Source organism: Nerophis lumbriciformis, linkage group LG16 (genome assembly GCF_033978685.3).
Source record: "Nerophis lumbriciformis linkage group LG16, RoL_Nlum_v2.1, whole genome shotgun sequence".
NCBI classification, from domain to species: domain Eukaryota; kingdom Metazoa; phylum Chordata; class Actinopteri; order Syngnathiformes; family Syngnathidae; genus Nerophis; species Nerophis lumbriciformis.
In genome coordinates this window covers 20357437-20373192 of record NC_084563.2, presented here as the reverse complement: position 1 = coordinate 20373192, position 15756 = coordinate 20357437, and the positions used below count along the sequence as shown (strand labels likewise).

Below are 15756 nucleotides of genomic sequence, written 5' to 3'. Positions count from 1 at the left end.
GACGTTGCTCTGTATACAAACATTTCTATCGGAAATTTGATCTGAATACAAACATTTTTGTCTGACGTTTGCTCTGCACACACACATTTTTGTTAGAAGTTTGCTCTGTATACAAACATTTTTGTCGGACGTTTGCTAGGTATACAAACATTTTTGTCGGAAGTTTGCTCTGTATACAAACACTTTTGTCGGAAGTTTGCTCTGTATACAAAAAATTTTTGCGGAAGTTTGTGCTGCATACACACATTTTTGTCAGAAGTTGCGCTGTATACAAATATTTAGTCGGAAGATGGCTCTGTATACAAACATTTTTGTTGGAAGTTTGCTCTGTACACAAACATTTAGTCAGAAATTAGCTCTGTATACAAACATTTTTGTCGGACGTTGCTCTGTATACAAACATTTCTATCGGAAATGTAATCTGAATACAAACATTTTTGTCTGACGTTTGCTCTGCACACACACATTTTTGTTAGAAGTTTGCTCTGTATACAAAATTTTTGTCGGCAGTTTGCTCTATACAAACATTTTTGTCGGACGTTTGCTATATATACAAACATTTTTGGCGGACGTTTGCTCTGTATACAAACATTTTTGTCAGACGTTTGCTCTGTATACAAACATTTTTGTCGGATGTTTGCTCTGTATACAAACATTTTTGTCGGAAGTTTGCTCTGTATACAAACATTTTTGTTGAAAGTTTGCTTCATGTAGAGACATTTTTGTCGGAAATTTGCTCTGCCCACAAACATTTTTGTCGGACATTTCCTCTATATACAAATATTTTTGTCGGACGTTATCTCCCTATACAAACATTTTTGTCGGACGTTTGCTCTGGACACAAACATTTTTGTCGGACGTTTGCTCTGTATACAAACATTTTTGTCGGCTGTTTCCTCTGTATACAAATATTTTTGTCGGACGTTTGCTCCGTATACAAACATTTTTGTCGGACGTTTGCTCCGTATACAAACATTTTTGTCGAACGTTTGCTCTGGACACAAACATTTTTGTCGGACGTTTGCTCTGTATACAAACATTTTTGTCGGACGTTTGCTCTGTATACAAATATTTTTGTCGGACGTTTGCTCTGTATACAAACATTTTTGTCGGATGTTTCCTCTGTATACAAATATTTTTGTCGGACGTTTGCTCCTTATACAAACATTTTTGTCGGACGTTTGCTCTGCACACAAACATTTTTGTCGGACGTTTCCTCTGTATACAAATATTTTTGTCGGACGTTTGCTCTGTATACAAACATTTTTGTCGGATGTTTCCTCTGTATACAAATATTTTTGTCGGACGTTTGCTCCGTATACAAACATTTTTGTCGGACGTTTGCTCCGTATACAAACATTTTTGTCGGACGTTTGCTCTGTATACAAACATTTTTGTCGGACGTTTGCTCTGTATACAAATTTTTTTGTCGGACGTTTGCTCCGTATACAAACATTTTTGTCGGACGTTTGCTCCGTATACAAACATTTTTGCCGGACGTTTGCTCCGTATACAAACATTTTTGTCGGACGTTTGCTCTGGACACAAACATTTTTGTCGGATGTTTGCTCTGTATACAAACATTTTTGTCGGACGTTTGCTCTGTATACAAACATTGTAACAAACTGGCCCATTTGCCCGCGAACCATTTTGTTAAATTGGGTGCGCAAACAAAGAATCCCACACGTTGGTGACTCAATCTCTGTTCTTTTAAAATTGATTACGACTGCAAAATAAGTCACCTTAGGGCCTAAAAAAAGTTGCAAGTGCCAGCACTTTAATAAAGAAGGCGAGTAACACTTGAATTTGAAAGGAACCTATGATGATTTTAATCTACATTTAAGAACACGGGGCGGTATGGCTCGGTTGGTACAGCGGCTGTGCCAGCAACTCGAGGGTTGCAGGTTCGATCCCCGCTTCCACCATCCTAGTCACTGCCGTTGTGTCCTTTACCCACCTGCTCCCAGTGCTACCCACACTGGTTTAAAAATGTAACAGATATTGGGTTTCACAATGTAAAGCGCGATATAAACATAATTCACTTCACAACACTTCCTGTTGTCTAGATCAGCGGTTTTCAATATTTTTCTTGGCTCTCCCAGTACCACCATAATGACCAACATTAAAACATAGTAGCGTAGTAGGCCTAAATATTCATTAAAAACAACACAGGTATTTTATTCAACAAGTTTATTTAATATTTTTGGCCACAGTTTCAACAGTAACACTGTTTGAATATTTAAATATGTGATTCTTTGGCGTACCACTATATGAAGCCTGCGTACCACTAATGGTATGCGTACCAATGTTTGAGAATCGTTGGTCTTGATATGATGTTTTGGATATTCTTTGGCGTTAATTGTGCTCATTATTTTCCTCCACGGTCACTTTTATAGCCCTTTTTTTTTTTTTTACAGTTGTCACCACTATCTTTTTCCAGACACGATTGAAAATGAACTTCATGAACATTATATAGATTCACCCGGTCACAACATTATGTACACCTGCACACTTTTTCTGCAGCATTTATGTCACTGCATGTCACGGCTATATGACAATAATATTTAAACTATTAATATTACCTTGCTGAGAGCTTTACTAAATGTCCAAATAAGTACTTCCTCCAGTTTTCCTTTGATATTCAATCTCTGTCTGACCTTTTTTAGGAAGGGCTTATGAGGTAGCACTGTATGTTGTATTCTATTGTTGGACACATCCTGAAGTCTTAATCATCCACAGCGAGAGGAAGAGGAAAGTGCACCAAAGTCTGGCAGGCTTCAAGAACATGAGGCCGCTGTGTCGTCTCTTTCTGCAGAAAGCTCCGCCCACCGGGAGAGCGCTGAAACGGGTATGAAATGTCATTATCTTTTAATATGTTTTATTTAATACAACTGGATTTGGTCCAGAGGAAATCACCAAGACATGGTGGTTTCAGCCAACATTTTAGCACATAACTTAATAGAAGACATGATGGTTTCAGCTAACATTTTAGCACATAACTTAATGGAAGACATGATGGTTTCAGCTAACATTTTAGCACATAAGTTAATGGAAGACATGATGGTTTCAGCTAACATTTTAGCACATAACTTAATGGAAGACATGATGGTTTCAGCTAACATTTTAGCACATAACTTAATGGAAGACATGATGGTTTCAGCTAACATTTTAGCACATAACTTAATAGAAAATAAGCTAACATTTTAGCACATAACTTAATGGAAGACGTGATGGTTTCAGCTAACATTTTAGCACATAACTTAATGTAAAAATCAGCTAACATTTTAGCACATAACCTAATGGAAGACATGATGTTCTCAGCTAACATTTTAGCACATAACTTAACGGAAGACGTGATGGTTTCAGCTAACATTTTAGCACATAACTTAATGGAAAATCAGCTAACATTTAGCACATAACTTAATGGAAGATGTGATGGTTTCAGCTAACATTTTAGCACATAACTTAATGGAAAATCAGCTAACATTTTAGCACATAACTTAATAGAAGACATGATGGTTTCAGCTAACATTTTAGCACATAACTTAATGGAAGACATGATGGTTTTCAGCTAACATTTTAGCACATAACTTAATGGAAGACGTGATGGTTTCGGCTAACATTTTAGCACATAACCTAATAGAAGACATGATGGTTTCAGCTAACATTTTAGCACATAACTTAATGGAAGACATGATGGTTTCAGCTAACATTTTAGCACATAACTTAATGGAAGATGTGATGGTTTCGGCTAACATTTTAGCACATAACTTAATGGAAAATCAGCTAACATTTTAGCACATAACTTAATGGAAGACATGATGGTTTTCAGCTAACATTTTAGCACATAACTTAATGGAAGACGTGATGGTTTCGGCTAACATTTTAGCACATAACTTAATGGAAAATCAGCTAACATTTTAGCACATAACTTAATGGAAGACATGATGGTTTTCAGCTAACATTTTAGCACATAACTTAATGGAAGACGTGATGGTTTCGGCTAACATTTTAGCACATAACTTAATGGAAAATCAGCTAACATTTTAGCAGATAACTTAATGGAAGACATGGTGGTTCTCAGCTAACATTTTAGCACATAACTTAATGGAAGACATGATGGTTTCAGCTAACATTTTAGCACATAACTTAATGGAAAATCAGCTAACATTTTAGCACATAACTTAATGAAAGACATGATGGTTTTCAGCTAACATTTTAGCACATAACTTAATGGGAAATCAGCTAACATTTTAGCACATAACTTAATGGAAGACATGATGGTTTCAGCTAACATTTTAGCACATAACTTAATCGAAGACATGATGGTTTCAGCTAACATTTTAGCACATAACTTAATGGAAGACATGATGGTTTCAGCTAACATTTTAGCACATAACTTAATGGAAGACATGATGGTTTCAGCTAACATTTTAGCACATAACTTAATAGAAAATCAGCTAACATTTTAGCACATAACTTAATGGAAGACGTGATGGTTTCAGCTAACATTTTAGCACATAACTAAATGTAAAAATCAGCTAACATTTTAGCACATAACCTAATGGAAGACATGATGTTCTCAGCTAACATTTTAGCACATAACTTAACGGAAGACGTGATGGTTTCAGCTAACATTTTAGCACATAACTTAATGGAAAATCAGCTAACATTTAGCACATAACTTAATGGAAGATGTGATGGTTTCAGCTAACATTTTAGCACATAACTTAATGGAAAATCAGCTAACATTTTAGCACATAACTTAATGGAAGACATGATAGTTTTCAGCTAACATTTTAGCACATAACTTAATGGAAAATCAGCTAACATTTAGCACATAACTTAATGGAAGATGTGATGGTTTCAGCTAACATTTTAGCACATAACTTAATGGAAAATCAGCTAACATTTTAGCACATAACTTAATGGAAGACATGATAGTTTTCAGCTAACATTTTAGCACATAACTTAATGGAAGACGTGATGGTTTCGGCTAACATTTTAGCACATAACCTAATAGAAGACATGATGTTTCAGCTAACGTTTTAGCACATAACTTAATGGAAGACATGATGGTTTCAGCTAACATTTTAGCACATAACTTAATGGAAGATGTGATGGTTTCGGCTAACATTTTAGCACATAACTTAATGGAAAATCAGCTAACATTTTAGCACATAACTTAATGGAAGACATGACGGTTTTCAGCTAACATTTTAGCACATAACTTAATGGAAGACGTGATGGTTTCGGCTAACATTTTAGCACATAACTTAATGGAAAATCAGCTAACATTTTAGCAGATAACTTAATGGAAGACATGGTGGTTCTCAGCTAACATTTTAGCACATAACTTAATGGAAGACATGATGGTTTCAGCTAACATTTTAGCACATAACTTAATGGAAAATCAGCTAACATTTTAGCACATAACTTAATGAAAGACATGATGGTTTTCAGCTAACATTTTAGCACATAACTTAATGGAAGACATGATGGTTTCAGCTAACATTTTAGCACATAACTTAATCGAAGACATGATTGTTTCAGCTAACATTTTAGCACATAACTTAATCGAAGACATGATTGTTTCAGCTAACATTTTAGCATCTGATATATCAATAATAATTAATCAGGAATTATTTTTGGTTTATATATACCAAAAGGGACAAGCTGTAGAAAATGGATGGATGGATATACACCTTTAAAGTCACACAAAAATATTTGTGTGCCTTTTTTCCCGTTAATGATGTCACCACTGCTACAGAAGATGTGATGATAACCACAGAACCACACGTAGGAAACTGATGGCTGCTACGTACGTGACATGTGATTGGATGTCTCCTCATGTGTCCTCCTCCTTAGGTGAGCCGGCAGTCAAGAAGAGGAGGTTGGAGGACAGGCAAACATCTGTGGAGGTGAGAAACCCTACGATTGTCTCAAATCTTCCTTCTTGTTTTGTGACCATCCGTGACCAACGTTCAAATCCACAGGCACTGGAAGAGGAGCTGAACAAGGACACTAGCGAGGAGGCTTCTAAGGACACATATGAGGAGTTGATCAAGGACGCCAATAAGGAGGCTGGAAAGGACACAAGTGAAACGCTTCTTGAGGACACTAGTGAGGAGCCTATGGAGGAGACTAGTGAGGAGCCTATGAAGGAGACTAGTGAGGAGCCTATGAAGGAGACTAGTGAGGAGCCTATGAAGGACACTAGTGAGGAGCTCATAAAGCACTTGAGTGAGAAGGCCCCCACAGACGACACACTTATAAAGGAGACAAGTGAAGAGTGCTTAAAGGACGCAAGTGAGGAGCCCATGAAGGACACAAGTGAGTATGTAAAGGACGCAAGTAAGGATGGAAAGGACGCAAGTGAGGATGGAAAGGACGCAAGTAAGGATGCAAAGGAGACAAGTGCGGATGCAAAGGAGGCAAGTGCGGATGCAAAGGAGGCAAGTGCGGATGCAAAGGAGGCAAGTGCGGATGCAAAGGAGGCAAGTGCGGATGCAAAGGAGACAAGTGCGGGTGCAAAGGAGACAAGTGCGGGTGCAAAGGAGACAAGTGCGGGTGCAAAGGAGACAAGTGCGGGTGCAAAGGAGACAAGTGCGGATGCAAAGGACACAAGGGAGGAGCTTATAGAGGACACAAGTGAGGATGTAAAGGAGACAAGTGAGGATGTAAAGGAGACAAGTGAGGATGTAAAGGAGACAAGTGAGGATGTAAAGGAGACAAGTGAGGATGTAAAGGAGATAAGTGAGGATGCAAAGGAGACAAGTGAGGATGCAAAGGAGACAAGTGAGGATGCAAAGGAGACAAGTGAGGATGCAAAGGAGACAAGTGAGGATGCAAAGGAGACAAGTGAGGATGTAAAGGACACACAACGTGAGGATGCAAAGGGGACAAGTGAGGATGTAAAGGACACACAACGTGAGGATGCAACGGACGCGAGTGAGGATGCAAAGGACGCGAGTGAGGATGCAAAGGACGCGAGTGAGGATGCAAAGGACGCGAGTGAGGATGCAAAGGACGTGAGTGAGGATGCAAAGGATGCACAAAGTGAGGAGGCAAAGGACGCGAGTGAGGAGGCAAAGGACGCGAGTGAGGAGGCAAAGGACGCGAGTGAGGAGGCAAAGGACGCGAGTGAGGATGCAAAGGACGCACAAAGTGAGGAGGCAAAGGACACAAGTGAGGAGGCAAAGGACACAAGTGAGGAGGCAAAGGACACAAGTGAGGATGTAAAAGACACGAGTGAGGAGCTTATAGAGGACACAAGTGAGGATGTAAAGGACGCGAGTGAGGAGCTTATAGAGGACACAAGTGAGGATGAAAAGGAGACAAGTGAGAATGCAAAGGAGACAAGTGAGGATGTAAAGGACGCACAAAGTCAGGATGTAAAGGACGCACAAAGTCAGGATGTAAAGGACGCACAAAGTCAGGATGTAAAGGACGCACAAAGTGAGGATGTAAAGGACGCACAAAGTGAGGATGTAAAGGAGACAAGTGAGGATGTAAAGGAGGTACAAAGTGAGTATGCACAGGAAACAAGTGAGGTTGTAAAGGACACAAGTGGGGATGCAATGGACACAAGTGAGAATGCAAAGGACGCAAGTGAGGAGCTCACAGAGGACACAAGTGAGGATGTAAAGGAGGTACAATGTGAGGATGCAAAGGAGACAAGCGAGGAAGTAAAAGACACAAGTGATGATGCAAAGGAGACAAGTGAGGAGCTTATAGAGGAGACAAGTGAGGAGCTTATAGAGGAGACAAGTGAGGCTGCAAAGAACACAAGTGGGGATGCAAAAGAGACACGTGAGGATGTGAAGGAGACACGTGAGGATGTGAAGGAGACAAGTGAGGATGTGAAGGAAACAAGTGAAGATGTGAAGGAGACACGTGACGATGTGAATGAGACACGTGAGGATGTGAAGGAGACACGTGAGGATGTGAAGATGACAAGTGAGGATGTGAAGGAGACAAGTGAGGATGTGAAGGAGACAAGTGAGGATGTAAAGGAGACAAGTGAGGATGTAAAGGAGACAAGTGAGGATGTAAAGGATGAAAGTGAGCAGAAGACAGACGGTGAGGAAGGCAAAGAAACGGAGCAAACCTGACACGTTGGTGTTGTTTTGTGGTGCTTGTTGACTAATTAAAGTGGTCACATTTCTCTCAGCTCCTCCATCACTGAGTGCATGCGAAGGAAACGAGGAGATGGACGGGCAGCAACAAGGCTCCGCCCCCAAGAAGCTAGCTCGCAGGGGACGACCACCAAAGACAGCGGAGCTTGCAGACGACGCAGGTTTGAGATAACTCCCGTGATGCTTCTGATCCAACATATTGAGACACTTGTGATTTAGGGCTATATAAATAAACATTGATTGATTGATTGATATGAGAATATTATAGGAAAATATGTGGCGGGTCCTTCTCGCAGATAAAAAGGAGAAAACGCCAGGAGCCGAAAAGGAGCCGAATGAGGACGACGAAGAGGAGGAGGAGGAAGAGGAGGAAGAATGCGGTGAAAAGGACGAGGACGAGAATGAGATGGCGAGCAGAGCGACGACGCGATCGGCTTCTCGCCTGGAAGCTGAAAGGTGATCTTCTCATGACGTCTGTCTTTTGTGAAGATGGTCAAACATAAGCATCTTTGGAGTGCTGTCCCAATACCAATATTTTGGTTCTTTTCTAACTAAAGGGGACCACAAAAAATGGCATTATTGGCTTTATTTGAACAAAAAATCTTAGGGTACATTAAACATATGTTTCTTATTGCAAGTTTGTCCTTAAATAAAATAGTGAACTTACAAGACAACTTGTCTTTTATTAGTAAGTAAACAAACAAAGGCTCCTAATTTAGTCTGCTGACATATGCAGTAACATATTGTGTCATTTATCTACCTATTATTTTGTCAACATTATTAAGGACAAGTGGTAGAAAATGAATTCATTTACTGTTAATATCTGCTTACTTTCTCTTTTAACAAGCGAACCGGTACTTTTCAGAGGCGGTATAGTACCGAATATGATTCATTAGTGTCGCGGTACTATACTAATACCGGTATACCATACAACCCTACATCTTTCATACGCCGCACACATTTTGACCGTTTTGCGCTTTGCTGCTCGCCAGTTCCGCCTTTTGTTGATTTAATTTGAGTAGTTTAGTTCAGTGTAGGCGGCATGACTCTCCATGCTTGTTTCTAGGACTATAGGACATGTTATTCATGATCATTTTAACATTCAGTATTTTTCAGACCATAGTGAAGTGAAATGAAGTGAATTATATTTATATAGCGCTTTTCTCTAGTGACTCAAAGCGCTTTACATAGTGAAACCCAATATCTAAGTTACATTTAAAGCAGTGTGGGTGGCACTGGGAGCAGGTGGGTAAAGTGTCTTGCCCAGTCGACCATACTCTCCTTATACACCACTCTGGTATCTCTTATGTGTGACTGCCATCTACTGGTCACACTTATCATTACATCATGTACCAAATAAAATTGCTCCAAGGTCAGTAAGCACAAATAGAATTAATATGCACATAAGGCGCACTGCCCATTTTTGAGAAAACGAAAGGATTTTAAGTGCGCCTTACAGTCCAAAAAAATATTAAACCTGTTGTTGTTCTTTTCCAGAAATAAGCCGAGCAAGCCGTCCACGCGCGCCAATCGACAGAGCGAGAAAGAGGAGATGGCAGCAGCAGGAGCACGGTAAGTTGGACTCTTCTTTACATTATTTATACATTGATGTTTAAATATGCTAATATCAACACCTAATTAATCAACCATGAGTTGACCCTTGAATGATACTTCTTCACCCTTGCAGGAGAATCGTATACTTCCAATTTTCTAGGAACGCTTCTTTGCTTTCTCAGGTCGATGGCTACTAAGTTCGGTACTTCGATAAGAACCGACCAAATTCCGCTGGTACTAACGAGTACCAATTCACGTAAAATCCAACGGTGCCATATTTCTATACTTTTGTTGTACGCCACGTCAAGTCCGGTCGCACACTGGGCGCCGGCTTAAACACTCGGTAGGCAAACAAGCACTCAAGGACTCCTAGGTACCGTATCGGTTCAAATGTGAACAGTGCCCAATCCTTGGTGACCTCTGACTTAACAAATGTACCAAATGTATACATTTACATATCTTCAGAAGAATATACCATATTTTTCCGACCATTCCAAGTGATCATGTTATGATTTTTTTTTTTTTTCTACATGAAAAATACTCCAGCACCTTTAGGACCCCGAACGGGACAAGCGGTAGGAAATGGATGGGTGGATGGATATTAGTTATGTATCTAAGTTATGTATATAAGTTATATATATTAGTCATGTATATTAGTTATGTATATAAGTTATGTATGTTAGTCACGTATATTAGTTATGTATATTAGTCACGCATATGAGTTATGTATATTAGTCACGTATATTAGTTATGTATATTAGTTATGTATAATATACATAACTTATATTATGTATATAAGTTATGTGTATTAGTCACGTGTATGGGTTATGTATATTAGTTATGTATATTAGTCACTTATATTAGTCATGTATATAAGTTATGTATGTTAGTCACGTATATTAGTCATGTTTATTAGTCACGTATATTAGTTATGTATATAAGTTATGTATGTTAGTCACGTATATTGGCTATGTATATTAGTCACGTATATTAGTTATGTATAATATACATAACTTATATTATGTATATAAGTTATGTATATAAGTTATGTATATTAGTCACATATATGAGTTATGTATAATATACATAACTTATATTATGTATATAAGTTATGTACATAAGTTATGTATATTAGTCACATATATGAGTTATGTATAATATACATAACTTATATTATGTATATAAGTTTTGTACATAAGTTATGTATATTAGTCACATACATGGGTTATGTATATTAGTTATGTATATTAGTCACGTATATTAGTTATGTGTATTAGTTATGTATATTAGTCACATATATTAGTTATGTATATAAGTTATGTATATTAGTCACGTATATTAGTAGCCCTTTGAGACACTTGTGACTTAGGGCTATATAAATAAACATTGATTGATTGATTGATTGATTAGTTATGTATATAAGTTATGTATGTTAGTCGCGTATATTAGTTATGTATATTAGTCACGTATATTAGTTATGTATATTAGTCACATATATTAGTTATGTATATAAGTTATGTATGTTAGTCACATATATTAGTTATGTATATAAGTTATGTATATTAGTCACGTTTATTAGTTATGTATATTAGTAATGTATATTAGTCACATATATTAGTTATGTATCTTAGTCACATATATTAGTTATGTATCTTAGTCACATATATTAGTCACGTATATTAGTTATGTATATAAGTTATATATGTTAGTCACGTATATTAGTTATGTATATAAGTTATGTATATTAGTCACGTATATTAGTTATGTATAATATGCATAACTTATATTATGTATATAAGTTCTGTATATTAGTCACGTACATGAGTTATGTATATTATTTATGTATATTAGTCACTTATATTAGTTACCGTATTTTTCGGATTATAAATTGCTCCAGAGTATAAATCGCACTGGCCGAAAATGTATAATAAAGAAGGAAAAAAACATATATAAGTCGCCTTTTTTGGGGAAATTTATTTGATAAAACCCAACACCAAGAATAGACATTTAAAAGGCAATTTAAAATAAATAAAGAATAGTGAACAACTGGCTGAATAAGTGTACGTTATATGAGGCATAAATAACCAACTGGTATGTTAACGTAACATATTATGGTAAGAGTCATTCAAATAACTATAACATATAGAACATGCTATACGTTTACCAAACAATCTGTCACTCCTAATCGCTAAATCCCATGAAATCTTCTTCCTCGGTGTCACTTCTAAACAACTCTGCCAACTCCAAAGGCGTGTGTGTGTGACGATTGCTGATATACGCCTAGTCTCTTACGTGAATGAGATAAATAATATTATTACCGAAAAATACGGTATGTATATTAGTCACGTATATAAGTTATGTATATTAGTCACATATATTAGTTATGTATAATGAACATAACTTATATTATGTATATAAGTTATGTATATGAGTTATGTATATTAGTCACATATATGAGTTATGTATATTAGTTATGTATACAAGGATTCCTAGGTACCGTATCGGTTCAAATGTGAACGGTGCCCAATCCTTGGTGACCTCTGACTTAACAAATGCACCAAATTTATACATTTACATATCTTGAGAAGAATATACCATATTTTTCGGACCATTCAAGTGATCATATTATGATTTTTTTTCCTACAATGAAAACACTTCCTTGTGGTCTACATAACATGTAATGGTGTTTATTTGGTCAAAATGTTGCATAGATGATGTTTTACAGATCATCTTCAAGTCGCTTTCTGACCGTCGCTTCAGGATGCGCCGTTTTGTGGGCGGTCTTATGGGCAGCGTCTTCCCCCGTCATCTTTGTTGTCGTTTTGAGCGCTTCCACAGCGAAACTACTGACAAATATAAGTTAGAATTTTACGCTACTTTATATTAGAAATGGCAACAGCGGAGGATGAATGCCCCATAACAAGAAGGTAGAGGAAAAAGAAGGAGCTTATTGACTGCGACGTGGTCTACAATGGTGCACGTGCAAATTTTCAGGACTTATGCAGATCCCAAATACACATCGGCATGTACCAGTAGGTAAGAAAAGGTGGTTTTGCATAATATTGCGCAACAAAACGCCAGATAATGTCTTCTAATTGGTGCCATTTTAGGACAAACCATAATAATGCAGTATGTTGAAGCACAGTACGTGCACAGTACATGTTTTTAATGAATACTTAGGCATACTACGCTACTGTATGATAATGTTGCTCATTATTGTGGTTCTTGGAGAGCCAAGTGTTTTCTGAGGTGCTACTTGGTGGAAAAGTACACCTGAGATGAATGTTACTATCAAACAGCTGGTGTGTCATAGGCGCAATACTCACAGTAGAAACACTTTGTAGGGTGCAACATAACACATTCATCCATTTTCTACCAGCTTCCTGGAGAAAGCTACTTCCTCGTTCGACAATACCATAGGTAGCCTATGCAGTACTGCCATCTAATGTCTTGGAAGTGCAGCTGCACTGCGACTCAATAAACGCAACGGAGAGGGCCCTTGCACCGCCGTGCAACTCGGGGTTCACGTGAGTTGGCGTGCAAGCGTGACGCGTGCAGTCGAGTCATTCCCAATTCCCCGACCCACCATCAAAAACACAGGAAGATTGGAGCACGTGGAAGGAAGTTACGGCTGTTATCATTTTCCACCACAAGCGGTCGCTGTTAGCGTCTATGTTCAGTTTGGAAAGAGATCCGATCATCTCAAGTGAAGAAATGAAAGAAAACTGATGGTTTCGCCGCCCACTACGAATGATTACCAGTATGTACTGACCCATCCTGCACTTCAGGGTGTCCTCATCATCATTTCTACCAATTCGGATCAAGATCGGAGTTTGTGGAGCCAAGTTATAAATTACTAAAATGGTACATTCAAAATTCAAATCGTATTATCAACAAATTTATTAACACACAAACATACCAAAAATTGGTACCGTTGAGTACCGGTACCGATTCCAAGGTACCAGGATCTGGTACCGTATCGGTTCAAATGTGAGCAGTACCCATCCCTAATTATAGTTATGCATTACTTACACTTACAAGGTGGCCAAGCTGCAGAGTATTTGGAAATATCCAGTAACAAACGTGTCCGCATCGTTCTTGCATCATGAGCGTCGTATCATGACAACAAGCAAATCACCACTCCACTTAGAAAAGCATGAATCTGCCATAGAGTTTGTGACGATACGTGACTCTGGTATGTGAAAATGTCCAGTAACAAACGTGTCCGCATCGTTCAAAATTCCTGCATCACGAGCTTGGTTGCATGACAACAAGCAAGTCACCACTCCACTTCGAAAAAAGCATGGATCTGCCATAAAGTTTGTGACGATACGTGACTCTGGTATTTGAAAATATCCAGTAACAAACGTGTGCATCGTTCAAAATTCCTGCATCATGAGCTTGGTTGCATGACAACAAGCAAATCACCAGTCCACTTTGAAAAGCAGGAAACTGCCATAAAGTTTGTGACGATACGTGACTCTGGTATTTGAAAATATCCAGTAACAAACGTGTCCGCATCGTTCAAAATTCCTGCATCATGAGCTTGGCTGCATGACAACAAGCAAAACACCACACCACTTCGAAAAAAGAATGAATCTGCCATAAAGTTTGTGACGATACGTGACTCTGGTATTTGAAAATATCCAGTAACAAACGTGTCCGCGTCGTTCAAAATTCCTGCATCACGAGCTTGGTTGCATGACAACAAGCAAATCACCACTCCACTTCGAAAAGCATGAATCTGCCATAAAGTTTGTGACGACACGTGACTCTGGTATTTCAAAAGATCCAGTAACAAACGTGTCCGCATCGTTCAAAATTCCTGCATCCCGAGCTTGGTTGCATGACAACAAGCAAATCACCACTCCACTCCGAAAAGCATGAATCTGCCATAAAGTCTGTGTCTATACGTGACTCTGGTATTTGAAAATATCCAGTAACAAACGTGTCCGCATCGTTCAAAATGTTTGCATCATTTGAAGGCATGAATCTGCCATAAAGTTTGTGTTTTTTGTGGCCGCCGGGTATTTTCACTCCAACACAATTACCCTAATTCATGCCCAGGTTTTCTCCAATAAGAGTGTAGGACTCACACGGCTTGTTCCCCCCCCACGTAGTGGGACCAGAGGCCAGGCGGCTGCCGCCAAGGGACCCCGCAAGCGGGAGGCCAGCCCCCCCGCCGTGCGAACACGAGGAGGGCAGAAGTCCGAGGAGACGCCGTCCAAGCGAGGGAAACGCTGAGGTCCCAGAAAGACGGCGACGTGGACTCCAGCAGGTTCCTGCGGTCGACTCCGGACTTCCTCGGCGTGGCAAGTTGTTACATATTCATTCTGAGAATGACAATGGCAAAGTTTTTATATTTTTTATACTTTTTTTAAGACTCCAAAATTACTCATTTGTTGCGATCAACGGCGAAATAAACTCCACGTGGTCTTGTCCCATGTTCCTGTTTTTCCACACCTTGCACCACCCTACTATGTCGTCCTCTTGTGGCCAAATGTCCACATTGTCCTTCAGGTCACTTCATACTTGAACAGAAGTCAAAGCATAGCAGTACAGTATTTGTATTGCAGCACATTGTTTATTCACAAATACCTTGAGAGTATTTAGGCTTGAATACACAATTTGTGCATTTATTAATATTATCAAGGATGGTGTGTTAATAATATATATATATATATATATATATATATATATATATATATATATATATATATATATTAGTTATGTATATATATATATAAGTCATATATATCAGTCACGTATATTAGTTATGTATATGTTATGCATACTAGTTGTGTATATTAGTCACATATATTAGTTATGTATAACATATATTAGTTATGTATATCAATTATTATATATATTATATATTATATTATGTTATATATATTATATTACATTATATTATTATATTATGTATATCAATTAGTTATGTATACTAGTTGTGTATATGATGTATACTAGACACATATATTAGTTATGAATACTAGTTGTGTATATTAGCAGTGTTGGGACTAACGCGTTACAAAGTAACGAGTTACTGTAACGCCGTTAGTTT

At 38.1% G+C, this 15756-nt stretch overlaps 1 protein-coding gene across 1 annotated transcript in view; it reads left to right on the top strand.

The window, feature by feature from the left end:
• bod1l1 (biorientation of chromosomes in cell division 1-like 1) overlaps nucleotides 1-15131 on the top strand; it is a 47011-nt gene extending 31880 nt beyond the window's left edge. Inside the window, exons 22-28 of the mRNA XM_061976761.1 lie at nucleotides 2740-2848; nucleotides 5869-5921; nucleotides 5997-8082; nucleotides 8174-8299; nucleotides 8435-8594; nucleotides 9636-9710; nucleotides 14813-15131. Coding sequence (XP_061832745.1) covers nucleotides 2740-2848; nucleotides 5869-5921; nucleotides 5997-8082; nucleotides 8174-8299; nucleotides 8435-8594; nucleotides 9636-9710; nucleotides 14813-14936 — 2733 coding nt within the window. The 3' untranslated portion in view covers nucleotides 14937-15131. The remainder of the gene's footprint in view (nucleotides 1-2739; nucleotides 2849-5868; nucleotides 5922-5996; nucleotides 8083-8173; nucleotides 8300-8434; nucleotides 8595-9635; nucleotides 9711-14812) is intronic.
• The last annotated feature ends 625 nt before the right edge of the window (nucleotides 15132-15756 follow it).